This window comes from Dioscorea cayenensis, chromosome 11, assembly GCF_009730915.1.
Source record: "Dioscorea cayenensis subsp. rotundata cultivar TDr96_F1 chromosome 11, TDr96_F1_v2_PseudoChromosome.rev07_lg8_w22 25.fasta, whole genome shotgun sequence".
Taxonomy (NCBI): Eukaryota; Viridiplantae; Streptophyta; class Magnoliopsida; order Dioscoreales; family Dioscoreaceae; genus Dioscorea; species Dioscorea cayenensis.
In genome coordinates this window covers 3,903,526-3,915,579 of record NC_052481.1, presented here as the reverse complement: position 1 = coordinate 3,915,579, position 12,054 = coordinate 3,903,526, and the positions used below count along the sequence as shown (strand labels likewise).

The following is a 12,054-nucleotide window of genomic DNA, read 5'->3' as shown; positions in this document are numbered from 1 at the left end:
AACGAAATTCTCTCTTGGAAAAATTTCTCAGAAAAGAAAGAGAGCTCGGTTGCTCGCCCAGCGCGCGCTAATGGCCGCGATTGAAGAAGATCGCGAGGTGGAGATCATCCTCAAAGCCATCGGCCCCGGTCAACCCAGCAAGATCACACTCCCCTCCATCATCAAGGTTCGCAAATCCTCCATTTTGATCCAAATTTCTTGTTTCTTGATCTCAGAAACCCTAACAATCACAGGCTTGCGATTTGAGAAGATTGGTCGCCGGCGAGCGTGGCCTCCCGGCGGACCGGCTCAAACTCGTCCTTCGAGGGAAGATTCTTCACGACAAGAAGAATGGCCGTGGTGATGGTGATGATTTGCTCGTCAAGCTTGATAACGGAGGTCCTTTCTCCATTGCCATCCTCTTCCCTTTTCTTTCCCTTTTTTCCTTCTTCTAGGGTTTATATACTATGTTTCTTCATCTAATGTCATGGATTTGTGCTATGTTCTATCTTGAAAAATGAAGCCTTTATAGCTTAAAATTTTTTTTATCTTTGATCTGGATGTATGCTTTTATTCATATTTATGCAATTGTGATGGAAAAATTTTTTTATGCTGTTCAAATTCTTGTCATTGTGTTTCTTTTGACATGTTATTGTTTTTTTAGATTCTCTCATGGTTGCTGTTATTCCGAAACCACCTGCTAAACATCTTCATGAGGATGATGATGACGAAGATGATGACTTGGTTAGCTAATTATACTCAACAATCTATGCTACCTGGGAATTCCTTTATTCATGGAATTTTAGTAATTGTTTTTTGTTTTTGTTATCTTTGCTCTTTTATGGTTTGCATATCCAGAAGTTTAGGATTCCAACATCGGCGAGCCGGTGGAGGAGACGGCTTTTTTATTTTCTCCGTGACAAACTGAGAGTGCCTGGTAAGCAAGCAACTGATTGGAGAGCATATTGGTTTTTGAATGAGGATGATTTGCAGATCACATGACTGCATTTTTTATTAACTTCAATAGATATCCTGTTGATGGCAATTTTCTCTATCAGTCTGAAGGCTTGGGCTTGTATTGTTCTCTGGTTTTCATTGGCACCTGTTGCTCACAGATGGGATCTAGGGCCTGTATATGTAAGCATGCTTTGTAACCTGAACTTTGCCAGTGATTTTAGATCTAAGTGTTTACTTTTGATATGCTATATGTGGTTGACAACTGGATTACAAGCATCAAATGATTCAAATTGGATATAGATAGTTGTTTTCTACTAAAGATTTACTGGATTCAATGTACCATGCAGATTCTTGGGACTGGGTTTCTGATCATAATTCTAAATCTTGGAAAGAGACAACATGGTGATTTGAGGTAATTGTCTTCTTTGCAGCTTAATTTATTTTGTTTTATCTTTGTTCTTCTGATTATTGGGATAGTTTGATTATCTTCTCATCTTTTTCATGGTATTTTTGTAGATTGTTTTACTGTTTTAGTGCTTTATGACCAAGTCACATCGTTTCTGCGAGAACTTTTATTGGCTGTGACATTATTAACAGTGTTACTTAAACATTCAACCCTAAACATCATTCAGGACAAATAATGGATCTCAAAACACATTGTGTTTGTGAATTATTATCACATGTCAAGTAAAAATTTACGTGTTTAGACTTTATACACATGTTAGACGCTGAACCGACATTGTAAATTGATCTATTTTTTATACTCTGTTCTCTGATCGATAGTTCACCTTGTGATTTTCTGCAGCGCATATTCGATATTCAATGAAGATTTTATAGAGCTGCCTGGTACACTTAATGCAGATCGTCTTGACAGAGACATCAGAGCTGGACAGCTTTGAGCCCAATAGTGTGATTTTGGAACTTTTCTATGTGTAGCATATGCCCTGAAAGTAAGACTGTCTCTACTTGTAGAAATTTAGCACACAAGATCTCTTATGTGGCCAACTGATGATTTTCTTAGTTTGAAATTTGAATGTATTATTAGTCCTCCTTTAATTTTTATATATATATATATATATATGTAAATATTTTACAATTATATGTATGAAGTATCAGCTACTAGTAGTCCTGAAAGTTTTAATCATTGCTTATTTTTTATCCCTAAAATATAAAAACATACATTTTAATCCAAAATTACACAGATCCATTTGTTCTGGCTCTTTTATATAGATGTCTTTTTTGTGAATTCAGATACAATAAAGAGGTCAAAATGAATATTTTCAGACATTTGCAAACATTTCATTACTTTAACATAAAACTACTATAAAAATATTAAAAATAGCAGCAGAACAAAAAAAGAAAAGAATAAATATTTATCTCTTTGTCTACAGTATTGAATTGACAAATGATCAAATATATATATATATATATATATTAATGGCACAAGTGAGTGAAGGTGAAGAGGAAAGTATCAAAGATTTATAAACCTACAATTCCTTCTGATTTCTCCATCATCTCCAGTGAGCACATTGATGCTTCCCATTTTAATTATAGAACTCACAAAATCTCTGAAAAACAAAGGTTGGCTCAGTGCATAAGCCCACACCAATCTAACAACATCACCATCTGAGTCTTCTGAAACAAGTGCACCATCACTCTCCAGCAAACCTTTACCTTCAAGTATATTATGGTAATACTGATTATCAAATCTTCTTGATGTCTTAAAGTCCAATGGTGCTAATCCATTGTCCCTCCCTGATTCCGGGCATATCGAACTCAATGTTCGACGAAAAACATAGCTTCTATCGTAGTACTTTTGTTCTTCGTATGTTTGCGGGTTGTAAATCCTGCTTCTAAAGCTCAGGCATCGCGATCTTCCGATCGTATGGCCACCTGCATATCCAACTTTTAATGAAAAAAATTTCTGTACATTTTTATCCTAGGAAGTTGTTCATCGTGCCGTATTTTTTTTTTTTTAACTGATAACTAAAAGAATCTGGTTCTGGTTCCTCAACTTAATGACATTGTTTATAAATGATTACCTGAGAGAGCTACTAAGTCTTGGATGTCCAGACCATGAGAATTGAAGTTGGCAATGAGTTGCTCTAGTGTAAAGTTTGGTGCAGGTATGAACTGATTTGCACCACTGAAACTTGCTTCCAATGAATCCCTCCTGCCAAGTTCTACTTCCCATCCAGGCCCTCCTCTCTAAATTTGCAGTTAATATTCATATACAAATAAACAAAAATCAGTTGAAGATACTGTTTCATTGCTAGAGTTCTTCTCAGTAATATGTAAATGAAACTTTTAATGTTTAAGTCTTTTTATTATACGAAACGAAGTTTGCTGAACCTGTCATTCTGTCGCTTTGCAGATAGATTTTGATTTATGACCAAATACTATATGTTCAGTCAATTATGCGGCGGATCACCAAAAATCGGTTAAAATTATTGTTTCATTCCAAGAGTTCTTCATTGGTGTTTTGTAAAGGAAACTCAGTGTGATGGTACTAAGTTTAATGTGTTTCATGATCAAATGCAGGAAGTTCTGTAAAATATGCAGCAATGTTAATCAAAGATGAGAACATACCAGTTCAACAGCATCTCTAGCGACAAGGGCAAGGATATCAGCACAGGACACAGTAAGCGGGCACACCTCCTCCAATGCTACCTTTATTTGATCGATCACCTCGAAACCTCGCAGTGAATTTTTATTCGGAGTTGCTTGCTTTTCACTGACAATATCTAATGTATCATCCAAAAGAACAGACGCGTCACATCCCTGCACAACACAAAATCTGCTTGAGTCAGTATAAGAGAAAAATCGAGCAATTAAACATCATGAGCAGAGATTGAAACCAGAACAAAGCAGTCATGGAAGTGAAGACGGAGTAACGCTGCTGCCATCAGAGGATCTCTATACAATACTGATGCCACATTCTGCCGAACAATTTCCTCTGCCAGAGGGCATGATTCTCTGTAGTAATGCGGATAAAGTGATTCGCAATTGCATGGAACCGAGAAAAAAGTCAGTATCAACAATGGAAACATGAGCAAGACTTTCTCCATCAGATAAGTTTACTGGATGAAATTGCTTCAAACAGAGATGCAATGAGGATGAGACATTTATATAATCTGCAGATGACCAAGTCAAACCTTAGTCTGTTTCTAATTCCTTTCTCAGGTTCTCCACCCACTAGTGTAGAGTTAGCTAGAGAAGATATACCTACTTCAACCAACTTGTTTCAACACTCAACTGCTTGCTATATATTAAACCGATATAACCTTGAACAATTGATAAAGTAGTATTCAGTCAAGACTGTGATTGCAACCATTTGTACTTGTTCAAACAAGTTTATATCATGTAAACAAAACTCAACTGCTTGCTATATAGTAAACAGATAATACTTCGAACAATTGATAAAGTACTATACATTTGAGGCAGTGATTGCGATGGTTTGCGCAGGTTGAAAATAATAATTCTGGAATATTCAGAAAAAAAGAAAATAGTAAGAGAATAGAGATCAGTATGAAAAAGAACACCCATGCACAAAAATAACAGAAAACTATTAGAGGATTTTGATATTTCTGAACATTTGTTGTTAGTGTTTCTCATTCAATGAATTTGTAAAAAAAAAAAGACAGAAAATACACAAGCAATACGAAAACTGCTAGAGGATTTTGATATTTCTGAACATTTGTTGTTAGTGTTTCTCATACAATAAACTTGTAAAAAAAAAGACAGAAAATACACAAGCAATACAAAACCTTTTGTACTTCACCCTTCAATTCTCAAAACCTATACTTTGATCCATGTCCCGGCATCAATTGCTTTAGATATAACAGCCATTTAAAAGTTCTGTAATTTATTTCTCCCAGATATTGTACATAAGTTTCACCACTGGAACTAGAATCACACAAAAATCTAAAAACTCCTCACTGAGTTCAACAAGCCACATGAGCACACACCCTATTCTAGAGTCGATAATTCTGGACTTTAATTATTTAATTCTCCACCAATTATCTATGGTCATGTTGAGTCCATCCAAAAAAAATATTTATGGATTGAGGTGTTATATTTCTGATTGCCACCAGGTGACGAAAGTTCCTGCACGTTAAAGAACGGTGGACAGCATCAAAAGCCTAATAATAGAAACTAGGTTAAGTTCAAACTAAAATGTGGTTATTATTGATTTTTCTTAGTTTTAAAGCATCAATTAATTAATAGGTGATAACTCTTACATGGTAATGCATCATCCTTTCTCTTCACAGCAGAACACTTCAGGTAGCAAGCCGGCATTAGTGACATTCAGAACCCTTTGGAGTTTCCTCTGGTCAAAAACTTCAACTTCAACTGAGAAGATAGAGCTCACAGGACGATGATCCGAGATGTCTAGCTCCGACCTCTGGTAAGAAAGCTGTTTAATACCTTTTCCAGACCAAAGTATACGATCACACCTAAAGAAATTGCAAAGGAGTTTATCATTAGTGTCAAATCTACATATCAATGAATATGAACAATTATTAAATGGATAGCCAAAAACACAAGGCTAAATCATTTAGATAAGCAAAAAATTGTTTTTCAAGCATTTTAATGGCCTAATTATACTTGATTTGATGATCAGGATGTGCATATAAAGTATACATGTGATCACATTCAATAAAATTTGGATTTAGTCGAGACTAGATGATATATATGTAGAGAGAAAGAGAGAGTACCATGCCGGGGATCTCTTCTTTTCACCTTCTCTGGCATTTTCGCCAACATACCTGTTGGAGTTTATGACATACTTGTAAGTTGGTGGGAAATCAATAGGGCCCTCCTTCCATCCATCAAATATCCTACCATATCTTAGCTCCTTCGCTAGCTATTACATTAAACATGTACATTTTAATCATATAATTAGCAGAAGTAATATAGAAACAACCCAATGAAATCAGTGTGTAGTTACTTCCTGGTAAAAACATCATCTTAACTGAAAGCAGTGTAATAGACCTACCTGATCACTGTTGATGAGTTCGTCCCACTGTTTCTTAGCAACCATTTCCCTTACTTCAGCATCCGGCAAATTAAGACGATAGTTCAAATCGCCAAACCAAAATATACGACTGCTCTCATTCAGAGAGAGGCCGAATCACCCATCAGATTATGAAAATAAAATATGTACATTATAATCCTATAACTAGATCTGAGTACAACCGAAAATTAATGGTGCAGTTTACTTTAATTTAATTTTACAGGACTTTGAACATAAATAAATAAACACATCAATTCTGAATTTCTTTAATAGTTCTAATTCAATCTAACATTTGTTTTCAACGGTTGTCATTAATGATTAATCAAATAAGAAATGTTGTTTTAGGACTGGAAGAATGCAGGCAAAGCAAAGATAAGTCGTCTATTAATTAAATAGATAATCTATGATAGTGAAACAATACTTACTCATGACAAGGGATTGTCTTGGGTTGATCAACATCTGAAATACCAGAGAACCGTGTGCGTTGTAAGATATCATAGACATCGGAGTTGCGCTTATGTTGATCTCCTTCTTTGTGGCCGGATGTCAGATGAGAACAGACGAAACAAAAACGAGTTTGGAAGAGTGACATACTTACAGAAACAGAACCCTGTAGCAATGCATTTCCAAATTAACAAGCAGGAAAACAATGTCTCATGTATCAAGAAATGGAAATAAACACTGGGGATTCAGAGAGGTTAACATAGAATAACCTTGTTTCCCATGTATCCCATTATACCAACACCAACTGGTGACACCTTCAAATTGTTTATATGTCTCCTAAGCCTCCTAGACACCCAAATTGATATGTAAATACCAACCATTTGCTTGCTAACGATCCGCACATATCTAGCCCGGGGCTTTGCATATTCATCGCTAGCTCCATCTTCACATTTGTCAGTCACATATTCCGGAATTGAATTTCCCTCTTTAGACAACTTGTCAGAAAAATCATCAAATGTATCAAGATCAGACACCTTTTGCTCCTGATGCCAGAGCATCCCAAGGTTCCCAGAGCTGTGATACACTCTTTTCAATCCAATATTGAATTGCACATTGAAGGAGTCTGCAAATTGAGATTTCTCCATCAAATCAAAGCCGCTGCTTGGGACATTGCTCAAGACTCTCCTCAACTTAGTTCCAGATTGCAAAGGTTGTGGTGGGGTATCTAATGAATATTCAGGCCAGTCAAGCTTAGTCACATGATCAATGTTAAGCACGCCATTCTCCTCCTGAAATCTCTTCCTCAGATTAATATGTTCATCCTCATCTTCTTCAACAATATTGCTTGTAATGGTCACTATAGGCACAACTGAATTATTTAAAAGCTCCCTATTAGGAATCATGTTGTTAGACACAGGTGATGGAGGAGCACTATGACTTTTACATGCTGGCTTTGGCTCTGAAGACTTATTTAATGCCCTCCGAATTATGGCCTCCCATTTTGGGATTGGCCTGCTATCTTCTGCTCCCAACACATTACCAGCATTCAAAGGAACTACCTCTTGAAAACTGCAGGAAACAAAGACATCAGATAGGACTGCATGGTACATTTTAACAATCAAATTCATCATCACCAACTTTCAAGAAGCAAAATAAAAAAGTCACACATTTGAACAGATAAAATTCCTCTTGTGAAGATTTGATCTCATGTGTATTTGCATATCCTTGACACTAATAAAACACATCCATATAGGATGGATTACAAATATTTTGATTATTAAAACTCGATATACAAAAATACACTCACCCAAGAATGTACAAATCTGCTAGATCTCCTGTACAAAGCCACTGATCAATCTCGAGATCATCAGATGGGACTCTTCCAGCAACATTCCATGATCCTATCATGACCCTGTTGATTAAACTCATCAAAACCTGAGCATAAATTAAATTTCATCTAATCCTCAGTCAGAACCATATGATGAAGTGTGAGAAATCAAACCTCACATCCTTTTTATTTATATATTGAATCCGCAAAGTCTCTGATTTTCTTCTCCTCAGTCTTGATGAGGCACCCTTCCTTTGAAACTCTATGTGCAATAGAAGAAAAAATTGAGGTATATGTAGAATGATGAATTAAGAATAAAATAAATTAAAGGTGCACATGGAAATATTAGTGTTGCTAGCCTTCAATGAATGGTAGTAGATGAATGAAGAAAGACCGATCAAGAAAAGCCAAAGCTTGCAAAACAAAAGAACAAATTTCCACTTGGTAATCCTCCATAAGCAGCTTAAGTTGGATACAACCCTTTGCTCATGAATATAAAGGAAAGTGCCATCTATAATTAGTTCTTCTAAACAGCTAATTCATTTCAAAGGAAACTTAACCATGGATGTGCCCTGAGATGCAAACATTAATGACAACAATCAAACTAATTAAAAGTTTATTTAGATGTATTTTTTTATTGTAATGTTCATTTTGTCCCATGTATTTTCAAGATGGTCAACATGAGTCTTGCGTATTGTTGAAATTGTTCATCACCATACTTGTTGAGTTCAACATATATATTATTTACTATGCCCATGTCTGTTGAGGTGGTGGGCTAAGGTGGCATCATCTGATTTCATGTTGGCTCCCATAAGGCATTATTATTTTTCAAAAAAAAAAAAATTGGAGAAATTTTGTTGGAGACGATGACATGGCGAACTGCCTGTGATCTACGACATTTTGAAAATACATGTACATGAGCAAAAAATAAACTGTTAGATCTTATATTTTGATACTAGTGGACCCTATATGGGCTCTATATGGACTTAGGGGCCTTACACCAAAAAGTTTCAAGACTTAGTGGCTCAACCTCTATACCTATATATAAACCCATTACACTTCTATTACACAACCGATGTGGTATTATATTTCCAACATAAACAAATGGTCAAATATACGAACAAATAATGTGTTTAAAACTGCAATTTTTGTTACATTACCATAATCATCACCCGGTAAATGATTACATCATTAACGTCATCAGTTAATGAGAAAGTATCTGCCAGCACCCAAAAATTGACCAAAATAACACCTTTGAAAACCAATATTAGAACACTAGACAGAAAGATGAAGCAATTGCTTGGGCTTCGGCAAACGTCGATAAAGTGTTTTGGTTGTATCCAACAATTAACTAGCACAATCTAGTGTGCAAAAGAAATGAGATAATTAATGTATTCAATTAATCCATTTCAGAATGGAAACATACTGAAGGCCAAGCCAAACTATGTAGTATTATGTAGATTTGATCATAGTAACAAAAATTTAGTTAATCGGAATTCTTGATAAATGAATAACAACAAAAAAGACAAACATTTGCTTCAAATTTGCTATTACCTGAAGTTTGAGTAGAGACTGCATTTTCGCTGCCCACTGCTTGAATGACCCATTCCCTTCTAACATTCTTTGTCTCTTTAAAATATTTGGAAGATAATCTCCATCAGTGGGATGAATCAATTGAAGTGCATGAAAACAATTTTAAAAAGAAATCTGTAAAAAGGATATAAATAACTAACCATCATCTTCACTCTCAGTATCAACCTCATCCTCACTGAACTCATGCACCTTTGGTTTAATATTTAACCACTTCCTCATTACAATTGAAGGCCAAAAGGGCTGCAAGTAAGGAGGACCAAAAGTTAGCAAGTGCTTAATAGTCATAAGCAAAGGCTAAGAATCTCTCAAATTATAATGTAATCAAGTACAAATAGATGAACAAATAGATGAATTTTCACCTCTGAACGTTTTCCCTTTCGGGTTTTCATGGTTGACACTTTAACAGTACTTAGATGCAGTCCTCAGAAGCACGCACTCTTGTTCCCAGTTCCGGTTATATATATTCAGCCTGTATTGTGTCATTCCAAATTAAAGTGCACTGAAACTCCCTGCCACAGAAACTCTGGTTACAATTGCACAAAAGTTGAACATTGGTGTGGTGGTCCCCTCCAACAATAGGAAAAGATAGCCTATAGGGGGCCAATATATGGATTAGAAGTAAAGAAAAGATTGTGGTCAAGGTGTAGAGCAGGCAGCTTAAAATGCAGCAAGTTGCATGAAAAGAACAACAGCCACAAGATGAGAAAATAGCTTTCAGTGAAAAATTCAACTCAAAATGTCCCTTCCTGACTACTTCATACGAAGACATCACTTTCAACACCCAAAAGCTGGACTTCAATATTTCCACCACCTCCCACTAGTTCAAATCTTCATCTTTTTTTAATAGCGTTTCTCTCGAGGAAATACATTAGTTCAAGGATTGGGAGGTACACATAGAAGTTGGGATAACTAAACTCAGATATCCATCCAGCATGGCATGTACTACCCAGAACCTGCACGGCATTGATGGAGACATGCACCATAGTGTTGCCCCATTCTAATGGCAAGGAATGAACGGGTGCAGATGGTGATATTTTGGAGCCAAAATCTGGCCACCAGTATTTAAGAATAAGCATGAAAAAGAATTGCTTGTGACAGCTGTGGATGGTCCTGACTTTACCTCTTTCACATTTTCATCAGAATAACAACGTAAAAGAAACACTGATCGAGTGAATAAGAGGTACAGAGAAAACCAAGAGAGTAGAAAAGAAAGACAGAAAGAAGAGACCAAAATTAGTAGGCCTGCGGGCCAGCACGCTGAAAGAGCAAAGGGACTAAGAAGCACTTCAGAGTCAGATGCAATGGGACAGGAAATGATTGTGATGGCTGTTGAAATTTAGCATTTGAAAAAAAAAAATCCACTTAGCACCAATTTTGTTCACTATAGACTACAGTTGAAAGCGAAACTTCTGCTGATTTCATGTACTCAGACTAGTTATCTTAACTACTTCTCATAATAATCTATAGCAATTTGTATTTGGATAATTAGTAAAAATATAAAATAAACTAAAGGCAAGAGAAAGAGAGTTAATCTGCTCACCTGAACCACCAGTGGGTAGTATTTTGTTTGGACATTATAAGATAATACTACGTCGACAAGTTCGGTGGACATAACTATCAGTCTAGCATAGTTTCATCCGGATTGGTGTCGTTTCAAGTGGTTGCCAGTGAAAGATTATCCTAGAAACTCTGATGCAGACCCTCGATGAAGTGCTTATGATGTTCATAAGGGAGTGCAACACACACTCATGGTCCACAACTGATAGTCCCCACATTAGACCGACATTGATCTTTCAGAAAAATCTTTTAATAAAGTATGCATGACAGCCAACACCATTTGGGTAGGCCAATCTAGTTGAGGTGCACAGCTGAGAAGTTATGATCAATTGATTCGTTGTAATCCAACAGAGGAAAGGACTGTTGCTTTCTTGGTTGTTCTTCTTGGTAGCCTTCTTAAGCAATCCTGCTAGATCTACCATGCAAAACGACTACAGTGATTGCAGAGACCACAGCCATCCTCTCAGCATTCATAGCACCAAGTCAAGAATTCATCCTATAAAAAAAAAGGTGTTAGAAAGTATCAGATGCTAAACTTGTGCTTTAAACAAATGTGCTCTTGCAATACTTTTCTTGTGAGGATCAGATTAACTGTCAGATATTAATGCAATACTTGTTGGTGAAGAACCTGACCTGTGATGACTGCAAGGGGTTTTCAAGAGATTGCTTGCACTAAGATACTTGCTATTATAAACATGACACTAGAGTTGGTATTGCTTAACTGGAAATTTCTCATGTGTCATTTTACTGTAAAAACCATCAGACCGAAATAGATAGAATGCCTACATAATAAGACCAGAAGAAAGGCAAAAAACCAAAACTGGAAAAGATGCCTGCCACCAATAATTCTTAAGTATAGTTTCAGCTACTGCCAATTGATACTGATAGATTCCCTTGAGTTCAAGATTTGTCTGATTGCTGTCACAGTAGAGCGCTGGAAGATTGACAATATGATCCTCTAGTATAGAAATATCAGTATTTCAGTGCCAGGTCATGGTATGGTCATCTCCAGTACAAAACATTGGATCTGGCTCAGCAATAGCACCAACAAGAAAAAGTACAATTCTTGAAGCTGTGGAAACCGTGGCAGTATCTGACAATCAATACCAGCTTTTGACTGTGCTGAGAAAGACATCAGAGAAAGCATTAAAAACATTGTATATAAGAATGAGAACCATCT

General features: G+C 36.2%; 3 protein-coding genes across 7 annotated transcripts; 1 reads left to right on the top strand and 2 right to left on the bottom strand.

Moving 5' to 3' along the window:
• Positions 1–12: 12 nt before the first annotated feature.
• Positions 13–1,998, top strand: LOC120272217. The gene is made up of 7 exons (XM_039278986.1): positions 13–166; positions 234–378; positions 644–723; positions 838–916; positions 1,007–1,116; positions 1,284–1,348; positions 1,742–1,998. Exons 1-7 carry the CDS (start codon positions 71–73, stop codon positions 1,833–1,835), a joined length of 669 nt encoding a protein of 222 aa, XP_039134920.1. The 5' UTR covers positions 13–70; the 3' UTR covers positions 1,836–1,998.
• A 285-nt stretch (positions 1,999–2,283) lies between these two features.
• LOC120272216 (peroxidase 20) lies at positions 2,284–4,565 on the bottom strand. Of its 2 annotated transcripts, XM_039278984.1 has the most exons (5): positions 4,370–4,565; positions 3,795–3,912; positions 3,526–3,717; positions 2,979–3,144; positions 2,284–2,829 (listed from the first exon to the last, which is right to left on the bottom strand). In XM_039278984.1, the coding sequence occupies exons 1-5, from the start codon at positions 4,549–4,551 to the stop codon at positions 2,408–2,410; spliced, it is 1,080 nt and encodes a 359-aa protein (XP_039134918.1). In that variant the 5' UTR covers positions 4,552–4,565; the 3' UTR covers positions 2,284–2,407. The 2 variants fall into 2 exon arrangements, with proteins under 2 accessions (XP_039134918.1, XP_039134919.1); XM_039278985.1 differs by having other exon boundaries at positions 3,795–4,515.
• Positions 4,566–4,604: 39 nt separating this feature from the next.
• LOC120272214 (type I inositol polyphosphate 5-phosphatase 2) lies at positions 4,605–11,985 on the bottom strand. 4 transcript variants are annotated; one of them, XM_039278980.1, is made up of 13 exons: positions 11,508–11,978; positions 10,858–11,370; positions 9,677–9,907; positions 9,458–9,557; positions 9,279–9,353; positions 7,899–7,986; positions 7,704–7,808; positions 6,667–7,465; positions 6,379–6,563; positions 5,936–6,044; positions 5,655–5,803; positions 5,178–5,393; positions 4,605–5,043 (listed from the first exon to the last, which is right to left on the bottom strand). In XM_039278980.1, exons 3-12 carry the CDS (start codon positions 9,704–9,706, stop codon positions 5,189–5,191), a joined length of 1,845 nt encoding a protein of 614 aa, XP_039134914.1. In that variant the 5' UTR covers positions 9,707–9,907; positions 10,858–11,370; positions 11,508–11,978; the 3' UTR covers positions 4,605–5,043; positions 5,178–5,188. The 4 variants fall into 4 exon arrangements, with proteins under 4 accessions (XP_039134914.1, XP_039134915.1, XP_039134916.1 ...); XM_039278981.1 differs by having other exon boundaries at positions 9,677–9,826; XM_039278982.1 differs by lacking the exon at positions 5,936–6,044 and having other exon boundaries at positions 5,655–5,705; positions 11,508–11,981.
• Between the last annotated feature and the right edge of the window lie 69 nt (positions 11,986–12,054).